Source organism: Ranitomeya imitator, chromosome 1 (assembly GCF_032444005.1).
Source record: "Ranitomeya imitator isolate aRanImi1 chromosome 1, aRanImi1.pri, whole genome shotgun sequence".
Taxonomy (NCBI): domain Eukaryota; kingdom Metazoa; phylum Chordata; class Amphibia; order Anura; family Dendrobatidae; genus Ranitomeya; species Ranitomeya imitator.
Window position 1 is genome coordinate 221,165,106 of NC_091282.1, and position 19,630 is coordinate 221,184,735.

At 44.3% G+C, this 19,630-nt stretch overlaps 1 protein-coding gene across 1 annotated transcript in view; it reads left to right on the plus strand.

Annotated features, from left to right (window-relative positions):
- ADAMTS19 (ADAM metallopeptidase with thrombospondin type 1 motif 19) overlaps positions 1-19,630 on the plus strand; it is a 561,705-nt gene that overhangs the window by 476,040 nt on the left and 66,035 nt on the right. The window contains exon 16 of the mRNA XM_069746287.1: positions 7,264-7,344. Within this exon, the coding sequence (XP_069602388.1) occupies positions 7,264-7,344 (81 nt within the window). The remainder of the gene's footprint in view (positions 1-7,263; positions 7,345-19,630) is intronic.

Sequence of the window (19,630 nt, forward strand, 5' to 3'; positions counted from 1 at the left end):
TCTGCGGGGTGCTTACAACCTGATTCGCATCCGTGAGGGGGACGAATGGAAAACGGCGTTTAACACCAGAGATGGGCACTATGAGTATCTGGTGATGCCCTTCGGGCTCTGTAATGCCCCAGCCGTTTTCCAAGACTTTGTCAACGACATCTTCCGGGATATGCTTTCCACCTCGGTTGTAGTCTATCTGGATGATATTCTCATCTTTTCTCCAGATATTGACTCCCACCGGAGAGATGTTGGCAGAGTCTTCGACCTCCTACGGGCAAACTCTCTTTATGCAAAGTTGGAGAAGTGTATGTTTGAGCAGGAGTCTTTACCGTTCCTGGGCTATATCATCTCCGCACAGGGATTGGCTATGGATCCTGTCAAACTACAGGCTGTGATGGACTGGCAAGAGCCCCATTCTCTTAAGGCGGTGCAGCGCTTTATGGGGTTCATTAATTATTACCGCCAGTTCATTCCCCACTTCTCAACTCTGGTAGCTCCCTTGGTAGCCCTCACCAAGAAGGGAGCAAATCCCAAAGTGTGGTCTGAAGAGGTCTCCAGGGCCTTTTCTTCTACTAAGTCTCATTTTGCTAGCGCTCCCATCCTACATCGTCCCGATGTCGATAAGCCGTTTATAATGGAGGTGGATGCCTCTTCCGTTGGTGCTGGAGCAGTCCTCTTCCAAAAGGATGCTCAATGTCGGAAGCATCCGTGCTTCTTCTTCTCCAAGACCTTCACACCAGCGGAGAGGAATTATTCCATCGGGGACAGGGAGTTGCTAGCGATGAAATTGGCTTTCTCAGAGTGGAGACATCTCTTGGAGGGGGCTCGTTTTCCCTTTCAAGTTTTCACAGACCACAAAAATTTGCTCTATTTGCAAACAGCCCAGCGGCTAAATTCTCGCCAGGCCAGATGGTCCTTATTCTTCTCCCGATTCCACTTCACCCTCCATTATCTCGCTGGGGAGAAGAACATTCGAGCTGATGCCCTTTCTTGCTCTGTTGTGTCATCTGAGGAGGAGGAAGGAGAGCCTCGGCTTATTGTTCCTTCTGAGAGCTTGAGAACCGTGGCTCCGGTGTCGCTTGAGTCTGTGCCTCCGGGCAAGACTTTTGTGCCCATAAATTTGCGACCGGAGGTTCTCTCTTGGGCTCATTCCTCCAGGGTGGGTGGACACTTTGGGACAAAAAGGACATCTAAGCTGCTGGCGAGGACGTACTGGTGGCCGCATATGCTCCGAGATGTCAGAGATTACGTTCTGGCGTGTGTCTCATGCGCGAAAAATAAGTCTCCTCGACAACGGCCGTCTGGGTTGCTCTATCCCTTGTCGGTGGCAGACAGGCCCTGGGAGATGGTCGGGATGGACTTTGTAGTGGGTTTGCCCAAGTCTCGCGGCTGTACCGTCATTTGGGTTATTACCGATAATTTCTCGAAAATGGTGCATTTGGTGCCGCTCCCACGGTTACCTTCTGCACGGGCCTTGGCAGCGTTGTTCATAAGACACATCTTCCGCCTACACGGCATGCCAGACAAAATTGTCAGTGACCGGGGTCCCCAGTTTGCGTCTCGGTTCTGGAGAGAGCTTTGTCGTCTTCTCAGCATTGAGTTAAATCTCTCTTCCGCATATCATCCCGAGACGAATGGGTTGGTAGAGAGGGCCAATCAGACTCTGGTCACATATCTACGACATTTTGTTTCTGCCAGGCAGGATGACTGGGCATCTTTGTTACCATGGGCAGAGTTCGCCCTTAACAACGCTGTAGCCGACTCCACTGGTCAGACACCTTTCCTCCTTAATTACGGCCAGCATCCGCGGGTTCCTGTGCCTATGCCCGTGTCCTCTACTGACTCAAGGGTGGCAGACTGGGCAGTGGAGGCACGGGACATTTGGGACCGCACTCAGGATGCCATTCGGGCCTCAAAGGAGAGAATGAGGTCCTCCGCCGATGCACATCGGCGCCCTGCCCCGACCTTTGCTCCTGGCGATTTAGTGTGGCTCTCTGCCCGTAACATCAGGCTGCATGTAGAGTCCACTAAGTTTGCACCTCGCTACTTGGGTCCCTTCAAAGTCCTCGAACAGGTTAATCCTGTGGTCTACCGTCTGGCCCTTCCTCCACGCCTTGGTATCACCGACACCTTTCATGTGTCCCTCCTTAAGCCCGTATACATGTCCTGGTTTTCTGAGTCATCTGCCGGGACATTGGGTTCGTCTACGGATGATTACGAGGTGAACGCTATTTTGGGGTACAAGGTGGTACGTGGTAAAAAATTCTATTTGGTGGATTGGAAGGGTTATGGCCCTAAGGACAGGTCCTGGGAGCCTGCTGAGCACATTCGGGCTCCGCAGCTCATTGCTGCCTTCGAACGTAGCGAGGCCCAAGGGGGGGGGGCTAGGAGGGGGGGTAATGTTAGGGGTCGAGTTCCTGCCTCTGCACAGGGGGAATCTCGGGCCATCTCCGCTGCGGTCTCCCATTCTTCTCCTGCCGCAGTGGAGCTTGCTCAGCAGAGACGTCGATCCCAGCGTCTCGCTCAGTCTGACTCTGTGCTTAGAGTTACTGCTGCGTTTCCTGCTTCTCCCATTGAAGTCAGTGCTGGGCAGCGGCGGGCGGACGTTTCTGGGGCTAAGTCCTGCTTTTTACATTCTGAGCATGCCCAGAGTAAGATCTCTCAGTGGAGATCGAGGGTCACATGATCAGATACTGCAGCTAAGGTCCTTGTAGCTGCTAGGACTAAATCCTGCTTTGCACTCTGAGCATGCCCAGGGCGAGATCTCTCAGTGGAGATCCAGGGTCACATGCTCAGGTGCTGCAGCACTCCATTGGTACTTCTTTGGAAGGTCCTAAACATGCTGCAGCTATTTAAGCCTCGCATGGCCGCACGGCCATGCGCTAGTATTGTCTTGTAAATATGTGTGTGTGTGTTGTGAGTGAAAGTCGCTCTTTAAATACCCTCCCTATTGAATGTCTGTTCGTGGAAGGTGTATGTTTGCTATCTAGCGCCCGACTTATCCAACAGCACGAAACACACATTTCAGCTACCAGTTGCTGTGTCCGCCAGTACGGCGCCGTGCGCTTGCTCTGCGCTTTCCTGACCCAAGCCTGGGTGGTTAGTGGCATCCGTCAGTGCGGCACCGCACGCACTTTTGTGCCTTTATATTATTATTTATATTCCTCTGACACACCCAGTTGCGGTGTTGTGCCAGCAAGTGTCTAATCGGACTTCAATCCTGTGTAGGGGTTGAGTCCGCTGACTTCTTGCTCGCGCTTTATGTGTGGTACTGCGGTCCTGTGACGCAACAGGATCGCTTCCTTCACGCAGGGTGAAGTTAACCCATGTGTGTATACTTAGTACCGCCATATAGTCCGTCTTACTAGCAGCAGGGTCTTTCACCTGCACGGTGGACCTCGGACGGCGAACGCACCTAATACCATTACACCTTATACTTGGTGCGTTCCGCCAGTCCTAACATAGTGTCCCTCTTAAAACCCCTTTCACATGTCCCGGTTTCCCGAATGATCTGCCAGGACTTCGGGCTCATCCATGGATGATTACGAGGTGAATGCTATCATGGGTTGTAAGGTGGTACGTTTCAAAAAATTCTATCTGGTGGATCGGAAGGGTCATGGCCCAGAGGACAGGACCTGGAAGCCTGTTGAGCACATTCAGGCTCCGCTACTCATTGCAGCCTTTGAGTGTAGCAAGGCTCATTGAGGAGGGGGCCCTAGGAGGAGGGGAATGTTAGGAGTCGAGTTTCTGCCACTGCACAGGGGGAATCTCGAACCATGTCCGCTGCGGTCTCCCATTCTCCTCCAGCCACAGTGGAGTCTGCTCAGCAGAGACATCGGTCCCAGCGTCTGGCTCAAGCTGATATTGTGCGCTTGGATACTGCTGCCTTTCCAGGCTCTGCCTTTGTAGCCAGCGCCGATCAGCAGCGAGCAGGAGTTTAAGGGACTAATTCCTGCTTTTCCCATACTGAGCATGCCCACAGGACGACCTCCCATTGGAGGTAAGGGGTCACACGCTCAGGTCCTGTAGCAGCTCTTATTGGATCACTAGGAAGGTCCTTGAGTGCTACAGCTATAAAAGGTTCTCATGGCCGAACGGCCATGCGCTAGTATATACTTGAAAACATGTGTGTGTAGATGTGTGACTGTCACTTTTTAATCATCCCCCTTTGTAGTGTTGTTGACTGCTCACGAATGGTGGATGCTTGCTATCTATCTAGCGCCTGACAGTTCTACCTGCCCACCTAGCACACGATCCAGTGTCTTATTGCAGTGACCGCTAGTGTGGAGCAGTGCGCTAATAGAGCGCTTTCCTGACCCAAGTCTGGGTGGTTAGTGGTGTCCGCCAGAACGGCACTGCACGCACTCTTGTGCATTAAATTATTATTTCTGTTTAACTCTGACACCCCAGTAGCAGTATCGAGCACAAGAGGTCTAGAGGAACTCTTTCCCTGAGTCTTGGGATAAAGTTCTGTGACTCCTTGCTTGCGCTCTTTGTGCGGTACGGCAGCCCTGTGACGCAACAGGGTTCGCTTCCTTCATACTGGGTGAAACTAACCTGTGTGTGTATCCACATTATACCGCCATATAGTCTGTCATTACTCAGCAGCAGGTTCCATCTCTGCACGGTGGAGCCCGGGCTGCGAACGCACCTTATACCATCTTTCTAATTATTTGGTGCATTCCGCTAGCCCTAACAACATGTCTCGAAATTTCCAAGCAATAAATTTAGTATCTTTTTTCTGACAAAGAAAAATGGTCAAAATTTAAAAAAAAACCAGTGCTTTCAGACCTCAAATAATGCAAAGAAAAAAGTTCATAATCATTTAGAAACAACAATACTAATGTTTTAACTCAGTTAGAATTCAGAAATCAATATTTTGTGGAATAACCATGATTTTTAATCACAGCTTTCATGCGTCTTGGCATGCTTTCCACCAGTCTTTCAGACTGCTTCTGGCGCAAAAATTTAAGCAGTTCTTTGTTTGATGGCTTGTGGTCTGGAGATTGGGCTGCCCATGACAGGGTTTTGATGTGGTGGTCTCTTTCCAGAGCTTATGTTCAATAAAGTATGTCAAGTTTTCTATATATTTGGCATTTGCTTCCGCTTGATTGTAGGATTGGTTATGACATTGGAAGTGCCATTAATCTAGCCCCAGTAATTGTATTTTGGTGGCATGTTTGAGGACAGTGGCTTTGGGTAAATTGCTCCATCTGGAATTATTTCCACAGGTTTCAGTATAGGAATTAAAAAATGCCAGGAAAAATATATTTACAAGGTGCCAATAAATAAAAAATACCAAAAAATATATTTGCTGAAAAATGGGTGGGTAAAGGAGGCCATAGATAAATCTGTCTACTTAGTACTCAGGAGCACACGTGTTTTGTATTAGAACCTCAATAAGCATGGACTCTGCATTGAAGCAATGATGAAATATGTAACCCACCTAATACATTTTCTGCCTTATAGGCTGAGCATATTGTTTATATTTTTTCAACAATATGTCAGATCTTGTTCTGAAGCTTGTTCTGTAAAGCACTAAAATGTTTTATCCTTTGTTTTAAGGTTTATTTTACTGAGCTATTTTTATACACCAAGATTGAGACATTCTTTTTTCTTTTATGTAATTTAGTCTACCTAAATATTTCCATTATGTAACAGACTCTCTAAGTAATGTGAAACTTGAACACTTGATGTTCTACCCTTTACATGCCAAAGATGCTTGGCAAAGACATGGACGTATTCAGTAAAAAAAATCACGACTTTTAGTAAAAAAAAATTAACTTGAGATAATATACAGTATTTATTTACTTATTCATTTACAGTCTCCACAACTTTGAAATTGCAACAGTAAGAATGAAAATTCGCAGAAGGATGAAATTCATAGACACATTAATAATATGCAAATGATCCAAAATTGGAAACAAAATTTTGAAACATCTCAATTTTAGTTTTGAGTAAGAGCACCACTCCCAGAAATACACGCACCTACACACCTCTGCATGCTATTAATGAAGTTATTAATGGTTGTCTGCTGAGAAACGTTCCACCAAGCTGAATGCACTTGGCTGTGCAAATCATCAAGATTCAATGCTGGCAGCTGCCTCTACATTTTGCAACCAGTGATGTCCCAGAGGTGCTCGACGGGAGACAATTACACAAGTCTGGAGGAGCTGGAGTCTATGGTAGCACGGTCAGCCCAAGCTGAAAACAGTAGTATAAGCAATATGCAGGCAGGCATTTTTTCCTGTGAAGATCTCATCATGGTATTGCCCATGTGGTCTCCAAATCAATTACCGTATATCATCACAACCAAAACAAAAGCAGGACTCATTATTGAAGAGGATAAATCTCCATTCCAGCCTCTACTGCAGTCTTGCTCTGCATCATTATAGCATTTGACAGCAGTGGCATTAGGTCAATGGAACACCTGTAGGTGGACCTCTGGCTCGTAGCTGAATATCTTATAAACATCTTCTGCTGGTTTTTATGGACACTAGAACCAATAATCAATAAAGTGCATTTCAGAAATAGTAAGAATAAATAAAATGTAGCTTTTACTGAATATAAATTAAAAAACAAGTATAAATGTTTCAAAACAATAGACACAAAAAAGCATGTGTTGGTGGGTGAACCAATAGGGAAAAGCCCCAAAAAAGTGTTCAAAGAGTAATCCTATTACATCATACCTTGGGGGAAATAAGTATTTGATCCCTTGCTGATTTTGTAAGCTTGCCCACTGACAAAGATATCAACAGTCTCTAATTTTAAGGGTAGGTTAATTTTAACATTGAGAGATAGAATATAAAATTTTCCCCCACTGTACATTGCAATGATTAATAAATTATATGTTCATAATAAAAACACAATAGCATACCAGATAAAAAAGTAAGTAGTCCCCTGTAAGTAGTAGCCAAAGTATGGAAGCCTACCCACCAAACACACTTGACGTGCGTTTCATTCCCTGACGAAACATTTGTGAAATGCGTGTTGGGTGTGTCTGGTGGGTGAGTGTGTAGGTGTGTGTATTTATTGGAGTAGCTCTCTTACTCAATGCTAAATTAATTGGAATGTTTTCAAAATTTTGTTTTCAGTTTTTCAAATATCATTAACATGTCTCTGATTTCCTTAATTCTTAGACTTTTCCTTTTTGGTATTGCAACTTCAATGCTGAGGAGTGAGAAGTTTATATATACTGGATAAATAATTCAAAAGACATAATAATTATGAATATAGTATGAGTAAATCTATCTGTTCTCCTGTAATTTGCAGGTTATGTGGAAGCACTGGTGATACCAGCAGGAGCGAGAAGAATTAAAGTGGTAGAGGAAACTCCAGCACACAGTTATCTAGGTAAAAAAACTATATCCATGGCAAATGCATTCACACTTATTCCTGATCGTTTAATCATGTCTTAGAACAGTCAATTTGCTAGTTCGTTGTCCGATTGGATTGTTTACGCGGGACAATAAATCTTCATTAGGCCTCTTTCACACTTCCGGTTTTTTTTGCAAACTGTCGTTTTGGGCAAAAAACAGATCCTGCAAATGTGCTCGCAGGATGCGTTTTTGGCCCATAGACTTGTATTAGTGACGGATTGCCACAGGTCGCGTCCATTGTGCAACTGATCCGTCATTTTTTTTTGGACCGTTGTCACAAAAAAAGTTCACTGTAACGTTTCTTTGTACGTCGCGTCCGCCATTTTTGACTGCGCATGCGCAAAACTCCGCCCCCTCCTCCCCGGACTGCAGAATGGGCAGCGGATGTGTCGAAAAACTGCATCCGCTGCCCACGTCGTGCAAAACTTTCACAATGTCCGTCGGTACGTCGGCCCGACAACATTGCGATGGACCCGTACTGACGGAAATGTGAAAGAGGCCTTATCGGCAGCACAACTCCTTGTGTAAATAGAGGATGTGATGTTGATAGCATACTTGCTGTTTGGATACAAAATAGACATGAGCGAATTTATTCGCTGGACTGAAACAAAATGGTGATTATTTGCCATTTTCCTTGATTCTTTTTAGGAACTGGGTTAAAAAAAATTATACTCATCAAGTCCATAGCTGGTTCGTTCCATCCTTCCATCTGTTATCTTCTCTTCTGTCTTCAATCTTCTGTGCCTCCAGCACTGAGAAAGCCTTAAGCAGTGTCAAGACGTTAGAGCTGCCCCATGATGGCATGATGGCATGATGGCACAAGCAGTCTAATTAACACCAAAGGTGCCAAACATTGAAGACAGAAAAGGTAAATATGGAGCTAGAGTGAGCAAGGCAGATCAAAAGGCAGGGAGCTGCAGCACCCAAACAAGTGAGGGACAAACTGAGTATTCTGGGGGGGGGGGGGTAAGTGTTTTTTTTCTCCTCCATTTACTATGCTTTGGTGTCTGAAGAGAACTAAGAACATAACAAGGGTTTGTTTGTTTTTTACCAGCAATTCAATATGAATTGAAGAAATTTGATTGCTGATTTGAGCAAATTTGGCAAATTCAAATTTTGGCAGATAGACCAATTTCTAGTTCAGAGTAGTAATCTTAACAATCATCCTGTCCTTTTATGGTTTGTGTGATTCATACATAAGTAGCTTAAAAAGAGCACTGATTGACATGGATATAGGCGATGAAAGCTCATTTATGGGCAGAAATCTGCCCATGGAAATGTACTGAATGTTGACACATTTTTGCAATTATTGTATATTACTGCAGCAAGAAATATACAATACTCACAAAAAGTTAGGGATATTTGGCTTTCGGCAAAATTTCAGGGTGAACCTATAAAATACACTCTAACCTCAGATGAACTTAATGTGACCATCTCTAAACGTTTGAATACATTTATGTCCAACTGTTCAATGTTTCAGTACATTTTGCTCAATTTGCTGCTCTCTAACAAGGATCTTAATGTCAAAATTCAAAACAGGTGTTTGATCCTTGAATCAGCCAATACATTTTGGAGTTCAATTAGAATTGGTATTTAAACAGTTGTCCACATCATGTTGTTCACATTTTGACATCCACCTCTCGTGTCTCCCCTTTTCCTCATAGTTTGTAAGCTTGCGAGCAGGGCCCTCATTCATCTTGGTATCTATTTTGAACTGTGATTCTGTTATGCTGTAATGTCTATTGTCTGTACAAGTCCCCTCTATAATTTGTAAAGCGCTGCGGAATATGTTGGCGTTATATAAATACAATTATTATTATTATTTTTATTATTATAATCATTATGAGACCAAGACAACACCTAATAATTGATCAACAGTACCTTACCATCGGAAATGGTCACTGAGCTTACAGCACAGAGTGTCATCAGCATATTGCAGCAGAGATACAGAGAGACTGGAAGTGTCACAGAAAGGCAGAGAACTTGACTTCCTTTGGCCACATCCCATACTGATGATCACTTCATTAAGAACAATGCCCTTTGGAAATGGATTATGAATGCCACACAACTCCAGGCACATTTAACCCCTTTCCCACCTTAGACGTATCCATGCTTCCCTGTGACCCAGGTCTTATTGAACTGGGACATATGGATAAGTCCCAGCGATTTTGCGAGCACCCGAGCTGTGCACGCGCGATCACTGTCGGGTTTCAGCTGATTCTGACAGCTCGGCACTCGGTCATGTTTTTTTACATTCCAAAAATTCTTGTGAAGTAGCTGAAGGGTTAATAAACTTGTTGAATGTAGTTTTGAACAGCTTGATCTGTGCAGTTTTTAGAATGGTGTCACTTTTGGGTATTTTCTATCACATAGACCCCTCAACTCACTTCAAAAGTCAGGTGGTCCTTAAAAAAATGGTTTTGTATATTTTGTTGGAAAAAGGAGAAATCACTGGCCAACTTTTAACCCTTATAACTTCCTAACAAAAAAAAATTGTACTGATGTAAAGTAAACATGCGTCAAATGTTATTTATTAACTATTTTGTGTGACAAATCTCTGATTTAAGGGCATAAGAATTCAAAGTTTGAAAATTACTAAATTTTTCAAATTTTCACCAAATATCCTTTTTTTCATAAATAAACGCAAGTTATATCGAAGAAACCCCTATCATGTAGTACAGTATGTCCCAGAATCAGTGGGATCCATTGGGGTAAAGGGGTTAAAGGAGGTGAGAGGCACCCAAGTGTCACATCGAACCTCTCAAAACCATTTATATCAGCGTGGTCTGCGTGAAAGATAACCTGCAAGGGTACCTGACCATAACACCAGGCACAAGTGTCATAGTTATTCATGGTCGAGAGAGCATCCACGCTGGAAAAGAAGGGCCAATTGGCCTCAGTGCTCTTCACTAATGAAGTTGGTTCATGCTGAGCATAAATGATGACTGCCAGTGATGTTGGAGACATCAAGGAGAGCGCTATGCCTCAACCACTGTTGTTACCAGATGAGCCTTTGGTGGTGATGGCGTTACAGTGTGGGCAGGTATGTCTAGTCAATACAGAACTGCCTTGCACTTTGTGAATATTACAGTGAATAACATCATTAATCCAGTCACTGTGCCTCTGCATGAACAAAAACAGGCCTAATTTAATTTAATAGACAACAATGCTTCAGCTCATTGAGGCCGCATCATAAGGGAAAGGCGGCTGGAGACTGGCGCACCTCAAATGATGTGGCCTGCACATTCCCCAGACCTGAATCCCATAGAAAACATATGGGATCACCTGAGCTGTGGTGTAGACCCTTAGAATTCTGTGCCCCAGAACCTTAAAAAGACTTGAGGGCCGCCCTTCAAGAAGAGTGGGATGCTATGCCTCTGAAGACAATAACTGGACTTGTGAACAGCTTGAGAGTTCATTGTCAAACTGTAATTGATGCTTAAGTCTACATGACAAGTTTTTAAGGCATTGACATTTTATGGGGGGTTGTACACACAACTGCTGTTGGCTTCTGTTTCATTATTTGAGATATGGAAATTACCATTGCATGCTTCTACTTAAATGTCCTACTTTCATTATAAAATATTCCTGTAGCATGAACTTTTTAAGTTTTCCATAATTTTGCCATAAATCCAAGTATCCCTAACGTTTTGTGAGTAGTATATGTTAAAAAAATCACACTATGACCTCATATTAATACCACAATGTTACAGAATGCCTAGATACTTATCATTACAAACATAACTGTACCAAGACAATTATTACCATCAAAATGCAATAATAATATTGCATCAAAATGCAATATTATTTTTATTTATTATTATGGCGCCATTTATTCCATGGCGCTTTAAATGTGAGGAAGGGTATACATAATGAAAAACAGGTACAATAATCTTTATCAATACAAGTCACGACTGGTACAGGAGAAGAGAGATGACCCTGCCCGCAAGGGCTCACAATCTACAAGGGATGGGTGAGGATACAATAGGTGAGGGCAAAGCTGGTCGTGTAGCAGTTTGGTGGATCAGTGGCTAGAGCAGGTTGTAGGCTTGTCAGAAGAGGTAGGTCTTCAGGTTCCTTTTAAAGGTTTTCACAGTAGGCTAGAGTCTGATATGTTGGGGTAAAGAGTTCCAGAGGAGGGGGGATGCGCAGAAGAAATCTTGTATGCGATTGTGAGAAGAAGCAATAAGAGGAGAGTCAAGAAGGAGATTTTGTGAGCATCAGCGGTTGTGTGCTGGTTGGTAGCGGGAGACGAGGTCACAGATGTACGGAAGAGACAAGTTTTGGATGGCTTTGAATGCCAAGGTTAGAGTTTTGAACTGGAGTCTCTGGGTAATAGGGAGCCAGTGAAGAGATTGAGAGGAGAGGCCGGGGAATAGCAGGGGGATAGGTGGATTAATCGGGCAGCAGAGTTTAAGATAGATTGGAGGGACACAAGAGTGTTAGAGGGGAGGCCACACAGCAGGAGTTGCAGTTGTCAAGATGGGAGATGATGAGGGCATGCACTATAGTTTTTGCAGATTCTAGGTTGAGGAATGTATGGATCTGGGAGATGTTTTTGAGTTGAAGTTGGAAGGAGGTGGAAAGGGCCTGGATATGTGGTTTGAAGGAGAGATCAGATTCAAAGATTACACCGAGGCAGCGAGATTGTTGGACTGGGGAGAGTGAGCAGCCATTTACTTTAATGGATAGGTTTGTTGGGAGAGTCGAGTGAAATGGTGGAAAGATGATGAATTCTGTTTTGTCCATGTTTAGTTTTAGAAATCTAGCAGAGAAGTGTCATGGTTTACTGTGCTCTCGGGTCAGGTAGTTGCAGGGTTAACTTGGATGGCCTCTTTCTGTGTCCTGGGAGGCTTTTTATAGCCTCACTGTGAGGTCAATCCTTGTCGTTTATAATGTCAGGATCCTGTCAGCAGCGGCGCACTGCCACGGCTGAACAGGGTGACTCACCCACACTGCGGGAGAGCCCGGGGTCAGATACCACAAGGAAAACTCAGACAGACGGGACCTGAGCAGCGTGCTAAGTATGGTAGAGAACAGAAGGACCTACGATCATGTGACCACAGGGGGCGGGGCTTAGCGTCCTGATGCTGGAGATGAGTGCAGGATGTTACAGGGAATCTGAAGTAGAGGAGAGGGCAACTCAGGTCGGACAGGCGGGGGTCATACACGGAGCGGGCGGCGCAATACACAGGGGCAGTCAGAAGAATAGTCAGGACGTAGCAAGAGATCAGAAAACCAGAATGGGCAATAGACAGTACAGAAACAGCAAACAGGAATCAGAACAGGGACAGGACCAGATCAGAAACCAAACAGACAGACTTTAGTACTTGCATAAAGCAGAGGCACACCAGGGTCAGACACACTCAGCCAAGGGTCAGAGTACAAACGACAAAGTATGATCTTAGTGATTGCCTGAACTGATAAATATGAGCCAAATGCAAGCATAAAAGAAAGACATCAGACCCAGGGTCAGATGTGCCCTCCTCTCTCGGCAGGAAAAAATATTTAAGAAACCTTAACTATATTATGACTTAATGCAAATATTTAAAAAAGATTTAAAATATATATATTTTAAGCGAACCAAAATTGAAATTTTTAGTAAAAAATTGGAAATTTCAGTGTAATTTTTGAAGGTAGCAAAAACTGCCAAAATTAGATGGAAGAGGGACTCAGATGCACACTGTATTAGACATAAAAAAGGGCCTCATAATAATAATAATAATAATTTTTATTTATATAGCGCCAACATATTCCGCAGCGCTTTACAAATTATAGAGGGGACTTGTACATACAATAGACATTACAGCATAACAGAAATACAGTTCAAAACAGATACCAAGAGGAGTGAGGGCCCTGCTCGTAAGCTTACAAACTATGAGGAAAAGGGGAGACACGAGAGGTGGATGGTAACAATTGCTATAGTTATTCGGACCAGCCATAGTGTAAGGCTTGGGTGTTCATGTAAAGCTGCATGAACCAGTTAATTAATTTTTTTTTTTTTTTTTTTAATATAGGCCACACAGGGATCGTTAGGTTAATGCATTGAGGCGGTAGGCCAGTCTGAACAAATGAGTTTTTAGGGCACGCTTAAAACTGTGGGGATTGGGGATTAATCGTATTATCCTAGGTAGTGCATTCCAAAGAATCGGCGCAGCACGTGTAAAGTCTTGGAGACGGGAGTGGGAGGTTCTGATTATTGAGGATGCTAACCTGAGGTCATTAGCGGAGCGGAGGGCACGGGTAGGGTGGTAGACTGAGACCAGAGAGGAGATGTAGGGTGGTGCTGAGCCATGGAGTGCTTTGTGGATGAGGGTAGTAGTTTTGTACTGGATTCTTGAGTGGATGGGTAACCAGTGTAATGACTGGCACAAGGTAGAGGCATCGGTGTAACGGTTGGTGAGGAATATGATCCTGGCAGCAGCATTCAGGACAGATTGGAGCGGGGAGAGTTTGGTAAGAGGGAGGCCGATTAGTAGAGAGTTACAATAGTCCAGACGAGAATGAATAAGTGAAACAGTAAGAGTTTTTGCAGAGTCGAAAGTAAGAAAAGGGCGAATTCTAGAAATGTTTTTGAGATGCAGGTAAGAAGAGCGAGCCAGTGATCGGATGTGGGGGGTGAATGAAAGGTCAGAATCAAGGATGACCCCAAGGCAGCGGGCATGTTGCTTTGGAGTAATGGTGGAACCGCAAACGGAGATGGCAATGTCAGGCAAAGGTAGGTTAGTAGAGGGAGAAAACACGAGGAGTTCAGTTTTTGACAGGTTTAGTTTCAGATAGAGGGAGGACATGATGCTAGAGACAGCGGTAAGACAATCACTGGTGTTTTCTAATAAGGCAGGCGTGAGATCAGGAGAAGAAGTGTATAGTTGGGTGTCGTCAGCATAGAGATGGTACTGGAAGCCAAATCTACTGATTGTTTGTCCAATAGGGGCAGTATACAAAGAGAAGAGGAGGGGGCCTAGGACTGATCCTTGAGGAACCCCAACAGTAAGGGGAAGGTGAGAGGAGGAGGAACCAGCGAAACATACAGTGAAGGATCGGTCAGAGAGATAGGAGGAGAACCAGGAGAGAACGGTGTCCTTGAGGCCGATGGAGCGGAGCATAGTGAGGAGGAGCTGATGATCCACAGTATCAAATGCTGCAGAGAGATCCAAGAGAATTAGCATGGAGTAGTGACCATTAGATTTAGCTGTTAGTAGGTCATTAGAGACTTTAGTGAGGGCAGTTTCAGTAGAGTGTAAAGAGCGGAAACCAGATTGAAGAGGGTCGAGAAGAGAGTTATCTGAGAGATAGCGGGTAAGACGGGAGTGGACCAGGCGTTCGAGGAGTTTAGAGATGAAGGGAAGATTAGAGACAGGTCTATAATTAGCGGCACAGTTTTGGTCGAGGGATGGTTTTTTAAGTAATGGATGTATGATGGCATGCTTAAATGAGGAGGGAAAAATACCGGAAGTGAGGGAAAGGTTGAATATTTTTGTTAGGTGAGAGGTGACAGCCGGGGAAAGGGACTGGAGGAAATGTGACGGAATGGGGTCACTGGTGCAAGTGGTCGGGCGAGAAGATGCAAGGAGCCTGCTTACTTCTTCTTCTGTAACTGGTTCAAAGTCAGAGAGTGAACTAGATGCAGTGGGGGAGGGAGGACAGTGCATGGTATGAAGAGATTGGGAGATGATTTCCTGTCGAATATGGTCAATTTTTTCTTTGAAGTAATTGGCCAGATTGTCAGCACGGAGATCCGTGGTTGGGGCCTGCGCTCTTGGGTTGAGTAGGGACTGGAACGTGTCAAAGAGACGTTTAGGGTTATTGGACATGGAGGTGATGAGGGTGTTGAAGTAGGTTTGTTTGGAGAGGTGAAGGGCAGAATTGTATGTCTTTAGCATGAACTTATAATGGATGAAATCTTCGGGTAGATTAGATTTTCTCCACAGACGTTCTGCGCACCTGGAGCACCGCTGCAGGAAACGTGTTTGCAGCGTGTGCCACGGTTGTTGCCGTCTGTGCCGAGTTGTTTTATGTATAGGAGGAGCAGCTTCATCCAGGGCACTTTGCAGGGTTTCATTGTAATGCTTCAGAGCAGAATCAGGACATGAGATGGAGGAGATTGGGGCCAATGAGGACTGCAAGTTCTTCATAAGTTCCTGGGTGTTAATGGCCTGTATGTTTCTATAAGTGTGGAAAGTGGGGGTGACCTGAGCGGGATGGCAGTTCTTGATAGAGAATGAAAGAAGGTGGTGGTCAGAGAGTGGGAGAGGGGAGTTTGTGAAATCATCCACTGAGCAAAGCCGGGAGAAGACCAAGTCAAGGGAGTTTCCATCTTCATGTGTTGGCGAGTTAGTATGCTGCGAGAGGCCGAAAGAGGAGGTTAGAGCCAAAAGGTGAGAAGCAGATGGGGAGAGGGGAGAGGCAATAGGGATGTTGAAATCACCCATGATAAGGGTGGGGGTGTCACAGGAAAGAAAGTGTGGAAGCCAGGTGGCAAAGTGATCCAGGAACTGATGAGAGGGGCCGGGAGGACGATACACCACCACCACTCGCATGGAGAAGGGGACGTAGAGTCTGACCACATGGACCTCAAAGGAAGGGAAGACAAGTGAGGGTACTTGGGGGATAACTTGGAAAGTACATTTTGGTGAAAGGAGCAGACCAACGCCTCCACCTGCTCTGTTGTCCGATCTTGGGGTATGAGAAAAGTGTAGTGCACCATATGAAAGAGCAGCAGCAGCGGTGGTGTCTGACTGCTGGATCCAGGTTTCAGTAAGAGCCAGGAGATTAAGAGAATTAGAAAGGAAGAAGTCATGGATGAAGGAGAGTTTATTACACACAGAGCGAGAATTCCAAAGGGCACAATTCAAAGAGACAGAAGGCATGCAGGGAATATTAATAAGGTTAGAGGGGTTTCTGGGTGTAGCAATTGGGAGGTTTGACTGGCTATAACATGGGGGGCCGGGGTTTGGAGAGATGTCTCCAGCAACTAGGAGGAGGAGGATCGAAAGAGTGAGCAGATGGTTAAGTGATTTGTGAGAGCGTCTCTTGTGTTGGATGGTGGGACTGAATGGATCTGCGCTGCTAAGCAATGTGAACAGAGCATGAGTGCTATACATAGGAGAGGCAAGGACAGAGGGGCCGATATGGATGGAGTGTAGAGAGTTAATGCAAGGGCGGTGAATGTGAGTGAATGCAGCAGCCAGGATATAGAATATGCAAATAAATATGGTGAGTATTTGTGTTGTTTCAAGTGAATAGGGAATAGATTTAGATTGTCTTACCTGTCTCCTGCCCTGTCTAACTGCCATGTTATAACTGCCGAGTACTTAGAAAAAAAAGTACTTTGAATAAAAATACACGAATACAAGTGCACGAATGCACCCCTGCATGAATGCTTCCCCAAGCTAAGTCTACATTTATAGAAGGCTAGCCCTTAGATCTTCCTATTTTTTTTTTTTTTTGTGTTAAAGCTCGTTAGCAATCAATCAAACTCAGTTGAGACAACAGGACACAATAAATGTAGTGATCAGATAAACAAATGTCCAGGTCTACATGGATCATAGACCACTTTGAAACAGTTATGTGATCTCTCTGAGTAAGGACATGCAAAGTCAGATTAAATATCTATAAACACAAAAAATGCATAATAGGATGACTAACATATATAGATATATGCAGGATTCAATGCCGAAGATGGAATGACTCAGATACCATTCAAGCTGCTTGCTGTCAGGGACTGGAGCAATAGACATGCAGGATATTTCAGCTCAGAGAATGAATGATCTGTTTACCATTCAAGCTGCTTGCTGTCAGGGACTGGAGCAATAGACATGCAGGATATTTCAGCTCAGAGAATGAATGATCTGTTTACCATTCAAGCTGCTTGCTGTCAGGGACTGGAGCAATAGACATGCAGGATATTTCAGCTCAGAGAATGAATGATCTGTTTACCATTCAAGCTGCTTGCTGTCAGGGACTGGAGCAATAGACATGCAGGATATTTCAGCTCAGAGAATGAATGATCTGTTTACCATTCAAGCTGCTTGCTGTCAGGGACTGGAGCAATAGACATGCAGGATATTTCAGCTCAGAGAATGAATGATCTGTTTACCATTCAAGCTGCTTGCTGTCAGGGACTGGAGCAATAGACATGCAGGATATTTCAGCTCAGAGAATGAATGATCTGTTTACCATTCAAGCTGCTTGCTGTCAGGGACTGGAGCAATAGACATGCAGGATATTTCAGCTCAGAGAATGAATGATCTGTTTACCATTCAAGCTGCTTGCTGTCAGGGACTGGAGCAATAGACATGCAGGATATTTCAGCTCAGAGAATGAATGATCTGTTTACCATTCAAGCTGCTTGCTGTCAGGGACTGGAGCAATAGACATGCAGGATATTTCAGCTCAGAGAATGAATGATCTGTTTACCATTCAAGCTGCTTGCTGTCAGGGACTGGAGCAATAGACATGCAGGATATTTCAGCTCAGAGAATGAATGATCTGTTTACCTGTATGAAGAGAGAAGAGATGCTTGATTATATTCTGCCATGTTATAACTGCCGAGTACTTAGAAAAAAAAGTACTTTGAATAAAAATACACGAATACAAGTGCACGAATGCACCCCTGCACCTCATACACATTCTGTTCAAATTGTCATGTAGTGGTTCTCACAGACTCATAAAAGCTATGCACTACGTACAAAGCAAGCCAAAAATTAAAAACAGAGTCATCCATACACCCTTGAAAGCACCAACTGTAGTGCGTCATTCAAATAATGTGAACAAAGAGTAGTTGTTGTGATACTTCTACACTCATGAAAGCTCTGCACACAGTGCAAATCCTACCGATAGTTACATGCACAATGATCAATACAACATTGAAGGCACCAACAGTAGAGCCTTCAAATATTGTGAACAAAGTGTAGTTGTGGTACTCCTACACTCATAAAAGCTCTCCATACAGTGCAAAGCCTGCCAAAAATTACAAGCAGGGTCATCCATACACCCTTGAAGGCACCAACTGGAATGCCTCATTCAAATATTAAAGTATAGTAGTGGTACTCCTACACTAACAAAAACTCATAAAGTGCAAAGCCTGCCAAAAATTATAAGCAGGGTCACGAATACACTCTTCAAGGCACCAACTGGAGTGCCTCATTCAAATATTGTGACTAAAGGTACACTACATTCATAAAGGTTCTGCACAAAGTGCAAAGCCAAATATTTTTTATACGGATCATCATCCATACACCTTTGAAGGCTACAATTGGAGGGCAACATTCAAATACTGAAGACTAAAAACACTTATGTGCTGCTGTCATCTGGTGGTGTGGAAAAGTAGGGGCTAATCCGGGTTTTGCTTATTTTTATCAGAGTGAGCCTGTCAGTATTTTTTGTTGGCAAGCAAAAGTGTCTTTCTGTTATAACCCCCTCACCGGCGGCAGTAAAACCTGCTCAGACAAGATGCTAGCAGCAGAGCAGCATAACACATCCAAAGCATAGAGGGACAGCTCATGTCAGGTGTCTAGCTTTGAGACCCAATAGCTGAAGGTTGCTGAGGAATTAGGTAGTGAGATGGCTCTGTCAGCAGGTATTGCTTGAATATCTTTAAAAACTTTTCACTTCTTGTCAAAAATACCCATTCATCAGGGAATTTAAGCTGAGAGGGTGTCATGAAATTGGCTGAGGCGTTTGACAGTGTACCCCTGCCTTTTCTCTACCTGGCTGGCATTTGCCTCCCTTTGGTTCTATTCCCTGGATGGGCAAGGAAGCTTGCCCCCTGCAGCTAGTGTTGCATGATGGGAATTTTTCAATATATTTTCCACTATGGCTTTCTGGTGTAAAACCATTTTAGTAGACCTCTGCCTTAGGAAGGAGAGATGTAAGGTTCTTCTTGTAGGGTGAATCTCCCCCTGCTGCTAGCATTGTCTGATAGGAATTGTAGCGTTGCATGATGGGATTTTTTTAAATATATTTTTCACAATGACCTTATGGTATTACCCATTTTAATAGACCTCTCTACCTCAGAAAGAAGAGATGCATGGTTCCCCATGTATCGTGTGTCTAGAATGGTGAACAATCAGTACTCTTTTTTGGCCAATATGAATAAAGTTCGAGGGTCACGGGAAAGGCAGCGGTACATAAAGTCAGACATATGTACCAAGCTCTCTACAGCCAACATTTCCCTGTCTCCACTATGATGATTACTCTTCAACTCCTCCTCCCTCTCCTTCTTATATCCCTCCTCAGCCCATCCACATAGCAGATAT